The sequence below is a fragment of the Pleurodeles waltl genome, chromosome 1_1, assembly GCF_031143425.1.
Source record: "Pleurodeles waltl isolate 20211129_DDA chromosome 1_1, aPleWal1.hap1.20221129, whole genome shotgun sequence".
Lineage (NCBI taxonomy): Eukaryota > Metazoa > Chordata > Amphibia > Caudata > Salamandridae > Pleurodeles > Pleurodeles waltl.
Window position 1 is genome coordinate 707023516 of NC_090436.1, and position 13396 is coordinate 707036911.

At 44.0% G+C, this 13396-nt stretch overlaps 1 protein-coding gene across 1 annotated transcript in view; it reads left to right on the forward strand.

Annotated features, from left to right (window-relative positions):
* The window catches only part of PRRC1 (proline rich coiled-coil 1), a 181651-nt gene that overhangs the window by 59763 nt on the left and 108492 nt on the right, over positions 1–13396 (forward strand). Inside the window, exon 3 of the mRNA XM_069227286.1 lies at positions 8545–8696. Within this exon, the coding sequence (XP_069083387.1) occupies positions 8545–8696 (152 nt within the window). The remainder of the gene's footprint in view (positions 1–8544; positions 8697–13396) is intronic.

Sequence of the window (13396 nt, forward strand, 5' to 3'; positions counted from 1 at the left end):
AGCAGGGTGGCTCGCAGTTCTTCCCACTCAGGCTCCGTCAGGGGAAATAATTGTGACTTATTCCAATTCACTCTTAGTCCTGATGCTTGACCAAACACCTCTAGGAGGTCCATAAGTTGGGGAAGTACTACCGCCTCATTACATAGGTAAATCAGGGCGTCATCAGCAGCATAGAGGGATATCATATGCCAACCGCCGTCCACATCAGTACCCCATTCAGGCGTGCATTGATGGAAGGAGCATGCAAGGGGCTCCATCAATAATGTAAATATTATTGGAGAAAGCAGACATCCCTGACGTGTGCCTCGTGCAATCGGAAATGGATTGGATATGGTGCGACCTATCTTCACTCGGGCCAGAGGTTGAATATAGAGAAGAGCCACCCATTGTAGGAAGTTAGGGACTATACCTATTCTAGTAAGGACTGTTTGAAGATTCACCCACCCAAGGGTGTCAAAGGCTTTCTCTCTGTCTAGGGAGGCGTCCCAGAGGTCTTAGCCCAATCCATAACCATGAATAATCTTTACTGGGTGAGAAAGGTATTCCTGCCAGGGATGAACCCATTTTGGTCCGTATGCACTAGAGTTTGGGCCACGGTAACCAGTCTGTTGGCTAACACCTTCCCCGGGATCTTGTAATTTGAAGTTTGTAAAGAAAGAGGGCGATATGATACTTTCTGTAAGGGGTCTCTGCCTGGTTTCGGTAATACGGTCAGGACCGCCTCTCGAAGAGATCGCTCTAATATGTCCTGCGAATAGGCTGAGTTGTATGTTTTCAGTAGGTGAGGGGTGAGCGCGGAGTAAAACTACTAGCCATCCATCTGCCGCTGAGTTCTTCACATAGGCCATCTGCTTGATTGCAGCTGTAATCCCTGATAGGTCTAAAGGTGCTTTGAGTGCATCCCGCTGAGAAGTTTAACATGTGGGTAACTGTATAGCAGCGAGGAACGCGGAGATTAGGGACTTTACATCTCCAGTTGATACTGTGTATAGGGTTGCATAGTACATGCAGAATGTTTCATACATGTCAGTTTGTGTATTAAGTATTCAGCCCACTGCCCCATGAATGGAAGTAGTGGGAGTTTTATGTGTACCGGATTTGAGAAGACAAGCTAGTATTTTGCCTGCCTTGTCTCCTGTCTGTTTATGAGAGTGATGTTCCTTAAAGTCCAGTTTACAAAGCTGGGCAATGATATTTGCGTGTGTCAACCGCTTCTCTGCAAGGACAGGGACGACTGTGCGATCCTGTGTGACCTTTAATTCGCATTGATGTTGCTCTTCTTCCAATGTGTGTAACTCCCTCCGAAGGGCCATCTTGGCACCATAAGTCCTCTCAGCACCGCTTTAGAAGCCTCCCATTCTATACCGAATTCAGAAGCAATGCCCTTGTTTTCTCTGAAATATTCTATAATGTGATCCCCCAGTATGGTACTAAAGCGGTCATCCGTAAGTTGTCCACAGGAAGGCGCCAAGTCGGTGTGCTTGAGCAGTTGACCTGTCTGGGACACAGTTGAAGTCCCCCGCCCAGTAACGGGGCGCCATGACAGTGTGGATGAGTGCAGGTGTGATGGATTGTAGGAAAGTGGCCTGAATTGCGTTTTGGCATAAAGTGATATGAATGTCATATAGCGTCCCTACGTGTCTATTTTAGTATCGCTGATTTCGATTGGAATGCCAGAAGCTATCCAAATAAGTGTGCCTTTGTCATACCTGGAATATGTAATGCCCACCAATGTTCCCCGCCAGCGGCTGTGTGTAGTTTCAAGATCAGACTGTGCAAAATGCATCTCCTGTAAGGGGGCTTTATGTATTTTGCATCTGCGCAGGTATTGGTGTTTCAGGTATCACTTACTGTAAGAGGTCATCTCCTTCACATTCCATGTCAGGATGGTATATTGGGATTCCAAGTTAAGTTTTGGCATGAGATTTTGGCATGTGAGATGCGACAACCGTCCTGCAGCCATGGCCCGTCCAATCCCGCCTGCCCCCCCCAACCCCTCATTCACCATCCCTTCTTTCCCTTTAAAGAGCATTCTAATGAGAGAAAAAACTGAAGAAATAGAACTGAGTATCAACCAACTCCCAACCCTAGCTGGCACCCCAACAGGCGTCCAAGCCATTAGCACTGTAATGCAGCTATACAGTTCTATTGAATAACATGTGTGATAACATGTATCGCTGGGGATAGGCTTGCAAATCAAAGGCAACAGTACCAAGGCTGGTGCCCGCCGCCCTCAGCCTATACATACCTGCTAAACCTCTCACCTGTGTCTCTGAGGCACCCGCTGTGTTGTGTCCAGTTTGTAAAAGATGTTACCTATAGCCCCACCTTCCCACTATATCACCTCGTCTGAAGACTGAGGGGTACCAGTAGGGCCACCACCGAGCAGTTTGCGGCCAGTTAGAGGGTAAGAGACGAAAGTCCTGTTGTGGATTCACTCTTGTCTGAGTGTGTCAGGGATGACAGCACCGTTGCTCTATGTTCCGCCTTCGCTACTACCTTCGCCCTTTCGATCTCTGATTGTTCTTTTATGGGGCCATGCCTTTGACATAGTTTGCGAGGTTGGCAACTTTTCCGTCCCATCCAAGTAGAAGGGGAGTTCTTGAAATCTTGGAAATGCAATTCCGCCCAAGCCAGTTCCAGGTCCCAGTAGGCGTTGCACAGAAGGTAGCAACATCACCATGCGTTCTTCTTAGAGTGGCTGGAAATTGCAAAGCTTATTTAAAATTATGGTCACAGAGGCACCTCTTTACTGCCAAAAGAGACAATCGTTGACGCTGGACATCCATTGTGTGGTCCAGAAAGATGTTGACTGGTGCATTATCCATTGTCCATGGGCCCTGGGCCCTCATGACATATAGAATGTGGTGTCTGTCTCTATAGTTAAACAGTCTTGCGACGACGGGGCGGGGTGGGGCTCCTGGAGGCAGATGGCATCCCGGAACCCTGTGCACCTGTTCCACCGAAAAGAAAAAAGACTGCTTGCCCTGTAGGATCATCATTGGGAACCACTCCTCCAAATATAGTTCCATACTGGAGCCTTCCACGTGCTTTGGCAGACCTACGATTCGTACAATGTGATCTTCCTTCTTGATCCTCTGTGTTTCTGCATTTGTTCCACTTCCACCTGCTTGGCCTTAATCTGCGAGTCTTACTCCTTAACTGTGTGCCTCAAAGAGGCGACTGCTGATTCCATTGTGTCCATGCGGTCTTTTACTTTTTTGTGATCCTCCCTCATAAGGCTAACATCAATTTGTAGTGCGTCTATTTTGGTTTTGAGTGAGCTCTTAATGTCTAGTACTGCTGCAAGTATCTCATCAAACCTGCATGAATGCATCGCCAGGTTAGATCCCAGAGAATTACTTGTGGCTCATTGTGGGTCTTCAACCGGAGATGCAGCTGAGGGACCCGACTTTTGGGCTTTATCTTGTTTGTTGCTGACAATGGTAATGGATTTGTGTATCAATTCATGGGTATATTAATGTGCATAGAGCAGGTTGTGAAGGTGTTACATTTAGCACTAGTTGTCAGACTCATCTCAATAGCTGTCAGTGGGACGAGCGCAAGAGAGCTGATCTATAAACCTTGAGCATGGATATGTCCCCTAGGATGTGTCGTGAGGAGAAAGATTTGAGGCTTTAGCCTCTTTCGGTTAGGTGCCTTCTATGTAGATATGTGATCTACGTTGCTTGAAGAGTTAGCTAGTGATGTAGCGGGTAATGATTTAGTGGTAGGGGTCCTTCCATTAGTGCATTTTCTCTGGGTGTAGCTTACGCGTTCACATAAAGTTGAACAATGTAATGCATATCCTGTAGGGATCTCGGGCACTGGTGAAACAGTTTGTCAGGTCTTGGCTCTCAAGTGACAAGCTGTTCTCCTGCATAACTAAACCGTTTGTGCTTACAGTTCTCTGAGTTTGGACCTAGAGGGCCCCATGATAGGAGGTAGCGTAAAGCTGGTGAATTCATAGAGGGAAAGTGACAGCCAGTGACAACACCTTATTTTTGTTCCGTTTCGGTCGCAGCTCGAGTTCACCTTACTGTTGTGCACCACCTATCGCTTTCTTCCAAATTAGACCATCGGGGCTAGGTGGAGGTATAGTTGCCTGGGGGGGAGGGGGAGAACACCACCAATCGCCCGCGGCAGGAGCCGCGCTCCCACGGGTCCTTGGTTGGTACTGCAATGCAAAGTAAGATTCCCTGAATATAGTTGGTACGCAGGGAATGTCAAAATTGGGGACAAAAGCGCACTTTAATTTTGCCACAGCCTTAGCGTGAGGCCATTGTACCTTAAAGTGCAGCTTATCCTGCTCTCCTCCCTTCAACAGGTGCGGTCACGATGGGGGGGGCCCCCATTGTCTGCCTTGCCGGGGAGGAGAATATCTCCAGGAGCTAAGCTGGTGCATCAATGTCAAGGAGGTTTTCCTGGGTGAAATTCAGGAATGGACAGATAAGGCTCAGTGAGCCGCACAATGCATCTGCAGTGTGAGTGATAGGAGGCCTGGCATTGTCCTGGCTGTCCGCTTTTGTCAAAGGCAGATCTTTTCAAGTCCTGGATCGAGCCTACTTCTCTGACATTTTTCCTTTGACTTGTGGAGTTCCTCAGGGCTCTTCTTTGAGCCCAACTCTTTTTAATGTCTATTTATCCCCGCTGGCTAAGGTGATCGCTCCCTACAATTTGTCTTTGGTCACCTACGCCGACGATACTCAACTTGTGGTGTCCCTATCCAGCTCCGGGGACTCGTCGGCAGCTAACCTCTCGTGCTGTATGAAAGACATTGGAGCTTGGATGGTCCAGTCTAAGCTCAAATTCAATGACAGAAAGTCAGAAGTCATCGTACTAGGCAATTCCCCCCCCAGCTCTTTCGCTTCCGCTGTACTCTGAGGCTTTCAATAATCTTCCTCCCCCTAAGGACCAGGTAAAAAGCCTTGGTTTCTGGGTGGATTCTCGTCTGACCATGGATTATCAAGCAAAAAGAGTCTCCTCTATATGCTTTGGCATCTTAAGAGTTCTTAGGAAAATTTCGATTCTTCTTCCCCCTATGGCCAGAAGAATCCTCGTTCAAACTCTTATCCTCTCCCGGTTGGATTATGGGAACTCACTTTTTCTCAGCGCCCCGGCTTATGTTATAAAAAGGCTACAAACAGTCCAGAACGCAGCCGCCCGGCTTCTTGTCAATCTTCCCAGACATGTATCCGCTAAACCTGCTCTTTCCTCGCTTCATTGGCTCCCTTTCAAGCAACGTACCTATTTTAAGGCCCTATGCATTGTTCATAGAGCTCTTCAACATAAGGGCCCAATGTTCTTTAGAAAGCGGCTATGTCTTTATGTTCCTTCTCGAAGTCTGAGGTCCTCCTCCTCTCGTCTTGTGACCATCTTGAGGTCCAAGAGAGCTTGGGGGGCCAACTCCTTCCTTACCAAGGCCGCCCGTCTTTGGAATGATCTTCCTTCCGATCTACGTCAGGAACATTCAGAACTACTTTTTAGGAAAAAACTCAAGACCATTCTTTTCTGTAGGTAGCGCTCTCAACTCTCCTAGTGACAGCACCGGTCAGGTTAGGTTAGCGCTGGGATGCCTTCGGGTCACTACGCGCTTTATAAATTCTTAAACTAAACTAAACTAACGTTGGCTGCCACAGCCTGGCGCTCCCCGGGTGGTTGAGGTGTGGCTTCAGAGACGGCTTGTCTGCAGCTGCAGGTGCATTGCTGCAGCATGATTTTCCGATTGTGTGCAGAAGTTTATTGGCGATGCAGGATATTTTAATAGGCTGAGGGCGGCAGAGCACTGAGCTCCACGTCCTACTCAGGCGCCATGTTGAACACGCCCCCCCCCATACCTGTGACATAGTTAAGGGACTACATATGTGGGTGGCACAATCAGTGCTGCAGGCCCACAAGTAGCATTTAATTTACAGGCCCAGAGCACATATAGTGCACTTTACTAGGGACCTGCGGAAAATTAAATATGCCAATTGGGTATGAGCCAGTGTATCCATATTTAGGGGAGAGAGCACAAGCGCTGATCAGAAGTGGTAAAGTGCGCAGTCCTAAAACCAGCTAAAATGAGATCAGAAACGCAGAGGGAGGCAGGCAGAAAGTTGGGGGAAGACCACCTTAAGGCTGTCTGGTCTAACACCTTGGATCTGCAGATCCTTCACAAAGTTACACTGGGGGTCATGCTGAGCCTAAGGTGGATCTGCAGATCGGCTCCAAAAGACTTAAGGCAATTTCCATCCATCCTATGGGGTTAGGATACCTGTATCTTGACCCCCTTTGTCTTTTCATACTTTATTTAACCCTCCCCGGACCAAGTGACAAACAAAATGGCGGCTGCAACTTTCCTTTCAGGTTGCGGCCAGCCAGTCAGGGCTTTGCCCCCCCCCCCCTTGGATCTGCTGAAACCCCCCCCAACCCCCCCTCCACCCCATCCCCTTTGCGGGTGGATTTGCCCAGGATATGCGTCCCTAGCTATCTTTATTTTATTTCTTTTAATTACTCCGAAACTACTGAACACATTTACATCAAATTACTAAAAGGGCTCTTTCTAGATGAAGATCTACTTTTCTGCCAAACTTGGTGCAATTCCGTTTAGCAGTTCAGGCTTTAGCCATATCTAAAAATTGCAAAATCACCATAGACAGTGCATGGGCTAAAAGTGTTTTGGGAGTCCCCCTTTTTCTTGGTCCCACTTGATGAATCATCACGAAATTTTCCAGAGAGCAGCTAATTGAAAATTTTGTGAAGATTTGTCAAACTGTGCCAAGGTTATTAGCAAAACAAAAAACGTTTTGTCTATGGGAAAAGTTGGCCATAACTATAACTACCTACTGGCTATTGCCAATAGGTAACATGTATATATTTTTGTTATGTTGCTATATATAATAATGTCAGTAGGCCACAAAGAGAGATGCAGCTGGTGAATAGTCCCACTATCGAGAAATCTGCTGGAACTCTGGTCAGTAGGGATGGCTGCAGCTGTAGATAAGTGTGTGAGATTCTGCCAGGCATAGATTAAAACAGTGGTCTTGTTTTTTAACTGAATTTAGTAGATATAGCAGGAGGTAGATGGAGGCAACACATACTCATGGATCTTCTTTTATTCACATTTGCCTACCTTTGTTGGTAGGTGGGATGAATATTTAGAATTTTAAACTGTTCTTTGTTTACCACCTTTGTAAACATCATCTCATTACTCCATTTCCACAAGAGGTTTGCTATTTGTTGTGATGGATGTAATAGTTCTCACTTAGTGGACTTGCAATCTCTTATTTCCTTTCTATTTTCTGTTTGTTGGACATTTAGCTGACACTTTATTTGAATTTAAGACCTTATCCTTTCTGGAGCAGATCTTCCTTTGGAAAGGCTCTACCTTTTATTGGTCTTTGTTCTGTATCTTGTAGTCTGACCGAGCCAAACAAAAGAAATATGTGGCTTTGTGACAATTTGGAACTATTTCTGCATCAAGTTTTCTGTTTCAGAGACCCTGTCAAAATCCAGTGCCAAATGCATCATGTTGCAAATATGCTTTCTGTCTTTGTCCCCCATGGGTTAGTACAGCGATCCTAGCAGAAACAGAGGACACTCTTAAGATATATGCCAAACCAACATAGAGTAAGAATGTGTTGATCATTGACTGCAAGCAATCCAGTTAGGAAACAAAAACAAAACTCTTTCGTTGTCTGAAGTTGTGGTGGACTGTTTGCGTGGAGTAATGCTCTGTGCTACATATTTACCTAAATATGCTTCAAACAATTATAGAAAAGGAAAGAGCTGCAATTGTATCTGTTGGTAGTCATAAAATGTGACCAAAGAACAATATTATGAAGGATGTGTCCATATAAAACTTTCTCTACAGTATAATCCTGAATGTTAAATATTGACAATGTAGAAATAAATGTTCAAGATATAAGCCAACTATACTAGATAAACCCTTCTCCATTAGATCTTGCTTTTAAGATCTTCTGAACTGTAACCCAGCTACTTGATGGATGCCCCTTTTAATGGTGGTTATGGGATAGGTAGCATGCCACCTAAACCTAGCCGCCATGATCGACGTGCTTCCAACTCAAGCTTCCTGCAACTTTCAAAGCTCGGCAGAGGTAGGAAAATGAGCAGCCAATATTTAGGAGAGGATATTTTGACTTGAACACATAGAAAAAAATTCCACTTCCCCAACTTTGCAGCCTCTGTGACTTGATTCAACTGACTTTTCACACAGGTCTTAAAAGCATTTTCAAACCTAATCAACTTTTCAAAAGATGGCACTAACTTGTTGGCGATAACTTTTGCAACTTAGTTTCTTTTATCTTGACAAGGTAGCTGAAATTTTAAAGAAGCTAATATGATAATTTGTAATTAAACTTTACTATATTGTACTTTCTCTGGGTCTAGGGAGCATTTTTCTGTCCAGCAGCTCTTTAGCTTCAAAGTAGCATGGCATATGTCTTTGATTCTTAATAACTGTAGAAAATGAGGAGAAAGAGCATTAATCCTGCATAGTATCGAAGTCATTCTGCATTGTATTCTTTCCATTTTCCCAATTAGGTGCTATGCCGAATCCTGTTACACATCAGAGCTCTCTACAACATGGCGCAGGAAGTGGTTCAACCATCACTTTCCCTGAAGAGCACGAAGACCCTAGGTTGCATAGAGTTCCCCATGAAGGCCCAACTAGTGGAATTTGGGGCTTTTTTAAGGTACAGTTTGTGGTGGGTGTGTGTTTTGTTATCATCTTATTGTGTATGATGTTGACAAATTATTAATAGACTTCTTCTGAACACTCAAGGTTAGTTTCGGAAATAGGAACATAGTACTGTGGAAAATTAATAAACAAGTGACAAAGGGTGAAATATAGAATATAAAATCATGTCTATTAAAATAGAGTTGCATATTTGGTTGATTGGGCTTATTGCGTTTGAATATTTTTTTATGCTAGAGCTCTGTGGAAGTAGGTTCACTTTTTTTTTTTTTTTGTAAAATGGTGCCAACATTTTTCACTAGAAAGAGGGACAGGGGCAGATATTTTGGAAACAGAACAATCCTGCAGTTTGCAAACTTTCCTGAACAAACAGAAGATGGTATTGCCATTTAATGATATTCCCTCTGTGCTTATACTAAGTTTTTTTAGTTTCATATCTCATATAAATTAATTTTTAGGTTTTGCCTAGGCAGCGCATGTGGCGTCTCCTTGAAATGCTGTATCTACAATGTGGGCTTCGAGCACCTCATATTATCATTGGTTCCTGTTACTGCCCCTTGTAATTGCCTGCTTTTGTTTGGTGAATATGCTGAACTGTCTCTCCTTTTGGTCTTTTGTATCCTTCCATGAGGACTGCCCCGGTTATGTGTATCATTTCACTTGTCACATTATAGCAACTGCCAAAGGAAACTTTTCATAGTCAAAGAGCAGTTCACAGGAGGAGGCGCTCTGTGTTTTCACTCCTCTGAACTTTTAATTAAACATGGCTGTAATTCTTATATTGTGGCATTTTCTGTTCATGTAAAGACCTAGATCAAATGTTAAACTCGTTTCCCCAAGGGTGGATGTTTACTTTTGTTTATTTACAGCTGTCCCGGATAATTACAGCGTGGGATGCCAGCACTTAACGCCGCCTTCTGAGCATGCTGCAGGAAACAATGTTTATCAGTAAAACATGTTTGTCTTTCATGGTCCTCCTTTCTTTAGCTTGAACACAGGTAACGCTGCAAAGCAAGCAAAGAGTAAATGTAGAAATAGATAAGTTTTTCCAGGGCACCCAATCCTTGTTTTTAGCGTGGATTCTTAAATATTCTCATGCTCACTGGTGCATGTTTTCATAACAGTGGCTTCAGACTCAATTGGTCCTTAATTAACAGCACATTTCTCACACTTGGAGGCTCACTCACAAATTCACGTGACACAGTTTACACTCCTCCTTTCGGCCGCTGCTCCCGCACTAACTCTTGACGCATTCGGCCTCATTAGGCTGATCAATTTTTTTTTTTTTTTCTTTTTTTTTTTTAAATAGATGCTAATTTTCCGAGCACTGCAAAACACTAGAAGGGACTATTGATTGCTCTCCCACATAGAAAGCAGAAAACAGGCAATGTAGCTGGATCTGCTCCTGCTGACAGAATGTCAAATGTTGAAAGTTAAAAATAATTATTAGCGAAAAATGCCTGCCTTTCAAAAGGGCTGCTCATTCTGGAGGTTCTGTAGACCTAGTTAAAGTCCTTTCTTACCTCGACGATTGGTGTCTCCCTTTCACAGTAAGACTGACAAAAGGTTCGGTTCTAAAAATACAAATAATAAAGATTATTATTTAACAGGTCTACGGAGGTTTACAGCTGATTTCAGTTTCTACTCTTGCACATATGTAAAGTGCTGTAGAGTTTGTGTTTTAAGAGGCACAGTGACTAAGACAGTTGCTGTTATATTTTAGTGGCAGTTTAGTTAAATCCTTAATTGTCAGTTCTCCTAAATGCTAAATGCAGTCATGCCTCCCAACAAAGCTCAGCTGATGAATTCCATATTCTTCAGCTTCTGAATGCCACATAACTGCTGAAACCTCTGCAGCTGATCTCCTATGGAAAACACAAACATCTGAGATCTGCGTACATGTGTAGTTGAAACATAGACGCAGTGGGAGACTTTGCATAGTGTACTTTATACATGCCTAAAAGATACATTGTTTATACCAAATCCAGACAGAGCAAAAATGTTAAGCATAAAGCGAAATTCTTATTATTGTACAACTGCCTGGCTATTCCTGAAACTCAGAGACCAAAATAGGAATGGCATCTTTCTCTATCAATGAGATATTATGGTATGATTAATAAATGGCTTAGGGTGTTAAAAGGTTGCTGCAGTCAGTGGTCTGTGACTAGCAGGTCACATGTTCAAATCTCACCTGTCGAAATACTCTCACTGTTGGGCGATACATGGACTATCATTCAACTGGGTAAAAGCAGTTAATGCTCAGAACTATAATTTTATTGTGTTTACTATTAAATATCAAAATGAAAAGAGGCTGTATGTGCTAATGACAGTCATTGGTAGTGACTAGAGTTTTTATTGAAATATTGACTGAGCTTGGTGTCTATATGCCTGCCAATGAACAACTGACTCGCACAAAATCCAAGAGCATAAAACATTGTGTTTACAACTCTGTTTAACTTGGTTACACGTGACCAAGCTTAGAGGCACAACACTGCAGCTGAAATGTGTGACGAGGTAAGTATGTCCTGAAGTCTCGGAAACTGTTACTAGTTCTCACTGGGTACCGGCTGGGTTTGCACTTTCCCCTTTGATCTGTTCTTGGCTAGGTGTTTATCGGTGGTGTGTTGTCTATCGCTGCCTCCATCTTGATTAGGCTGTTTATGTGCCCTTACCTTACTGCTGGGATTCTTAATGTCTGTGTGGTACTATTATTACTAATGTTCAGATTGCCACTGCCTGACTCTAGTCTGGGCTTGGAGCTGAGATGTCCTTTCTCCACTTAAGGCACTAAAGCTGCCTTCACTGGAGCGGAGGTCAGAACCACTCTAGCTTTTTGCTTGAATGAAGGCTGCATTTGGGCTTACTTCTGTTCTACGGGACGTGGAGCTTGGAGATGTGTTTCTTGTCTCCTTTTACTGTATATTTTTCTGTGTCTTGCCTCTTTGATGGCTGGCTTGATTTGCGTTGTGTGGTGCTAGTGTTAATGTTCAGAATGCTTGCCCCTGAGTCCCTGCTGAGGGCTTGGTTTGGGTTGTGTTCCTTGACACAGGTTCAATGGACTCTGCCTTCCAACTTTGTTCCATGCTGGTTTGGGGGTTTGGGGGATATGTGCCCTGGTATCATCTCTGAAAGGCTTAATTGTCCACCTCCTCCCCCCCCCCCCTTTCCCCTTTTTTGGCCATGGGTTCAGGGCTCATAATGCAGCTATCTATTGTTACCATGGATGCTTTCCCCTGCCTACTCTGTTAACATTGCTGCGTGTTATGGTACTTTTGGGAAGAATTATTTTTGCTTCCTTTCCCTACCTGTGGCCTGCTTTGCCCTGCCCCTGCATTTTTAATTGGTGTGAAAATGTTGATGGTCTTTTTCCTGTCCTTCTTATGTGACTGGTGTTGTAGGTAAGGGCTGGAATTGTCTTCCACCATTTCTCTTGGCAGTGGTTTGGTGTTTATCGGGCCACGACTTTGCCTTCCTGTCCCACCTTGCAGCTCTTTCTACCCTCCCTTTTGTGATGTTTGATGGTGGTTATTGCTTGTTCTATTGTCTGTTTCAGTGTATTCTACAGTGGAATGCAAGGGAAACTGTTTTTAGGTTAAAGCCTACCAGACAGCACAGCTGTCTGGTTTGCCTACCACTTCTTGGTGACATTGAGAAAGATTCCCTGGGAATGCTTTCCACCCATTGCTTACCGTTGGCTGTGTGGTTTGTAACTCACATTTGCTTGCTGGCTGTATTTGTTTTAGTTTGAGTTTGTTCCTTTCTTTGCCCAAACTCTTTTTACTGTATTATTCCACCAGTACAGAACTTCTGTACTGTGTTATATTGTCACATTTGCTGTGCATTCAAAGCCAGGGGGGTCAAATATCAGGCTCTGTCTTTCATGGATTTTGGCGTTTACTTTTCTTTCTCAGACTTCAAAGTAAGAGGGTTTATGTAACAATAATGCTAGCCACTCAGGCTGTGCTGTACGATGTTATTTTGTTCCTATCACACAACAACATTTAAATGCCTGTAAATGAACTGTGCATAGATTTCAGTATATGGAAAACATGAATGAAGCATATTTTTTTATAATTCTGGATGTGGTGGAATTAAATATTTTAATGCAATCAAAACAAATCAATACACTAGGTGATGACATTTCCACACATTGTGCAATGTAATGGTCATTCCAATTGAAGATGTGTTGTCTGTAATGGCAGTGCTCTACCACGTCATGCATACTCCACCTTATCCATACTCCACCTTATCCAAGTCCACTCCACTCTGCCCTGCACCACTCCACGACGCTGCACTCTGTTCTGCACCAGTCCACACAACTTTGAATATTCTCTGTACCATTCCACGCCACTTCACTCCACAATGCATCGCTGCACTCCACTCTGTGCCAATTTACTTGATGTCTGTCTATTCTGCACCACTCTACTCCACACCAGTGCACTCTACCCCACACTACTCTACTATGCACCACTGCATTCTACACTACTTCACCCTACTGCATGCCACTCTGTTCCACTCTGTGCCGCTCCGATCTACACCAACTCACTCTGCACCACTGCACTGTATGCCAGTGTACTGTGCACCACTGCACACCACTATACTCTACTCAGCAACACTCTGTCATTCTACTTTACACCATTGCACTTTGCATAACTTTATTTTGCACCACTCTAGGCCACTGCACTGTACTCCAATGTA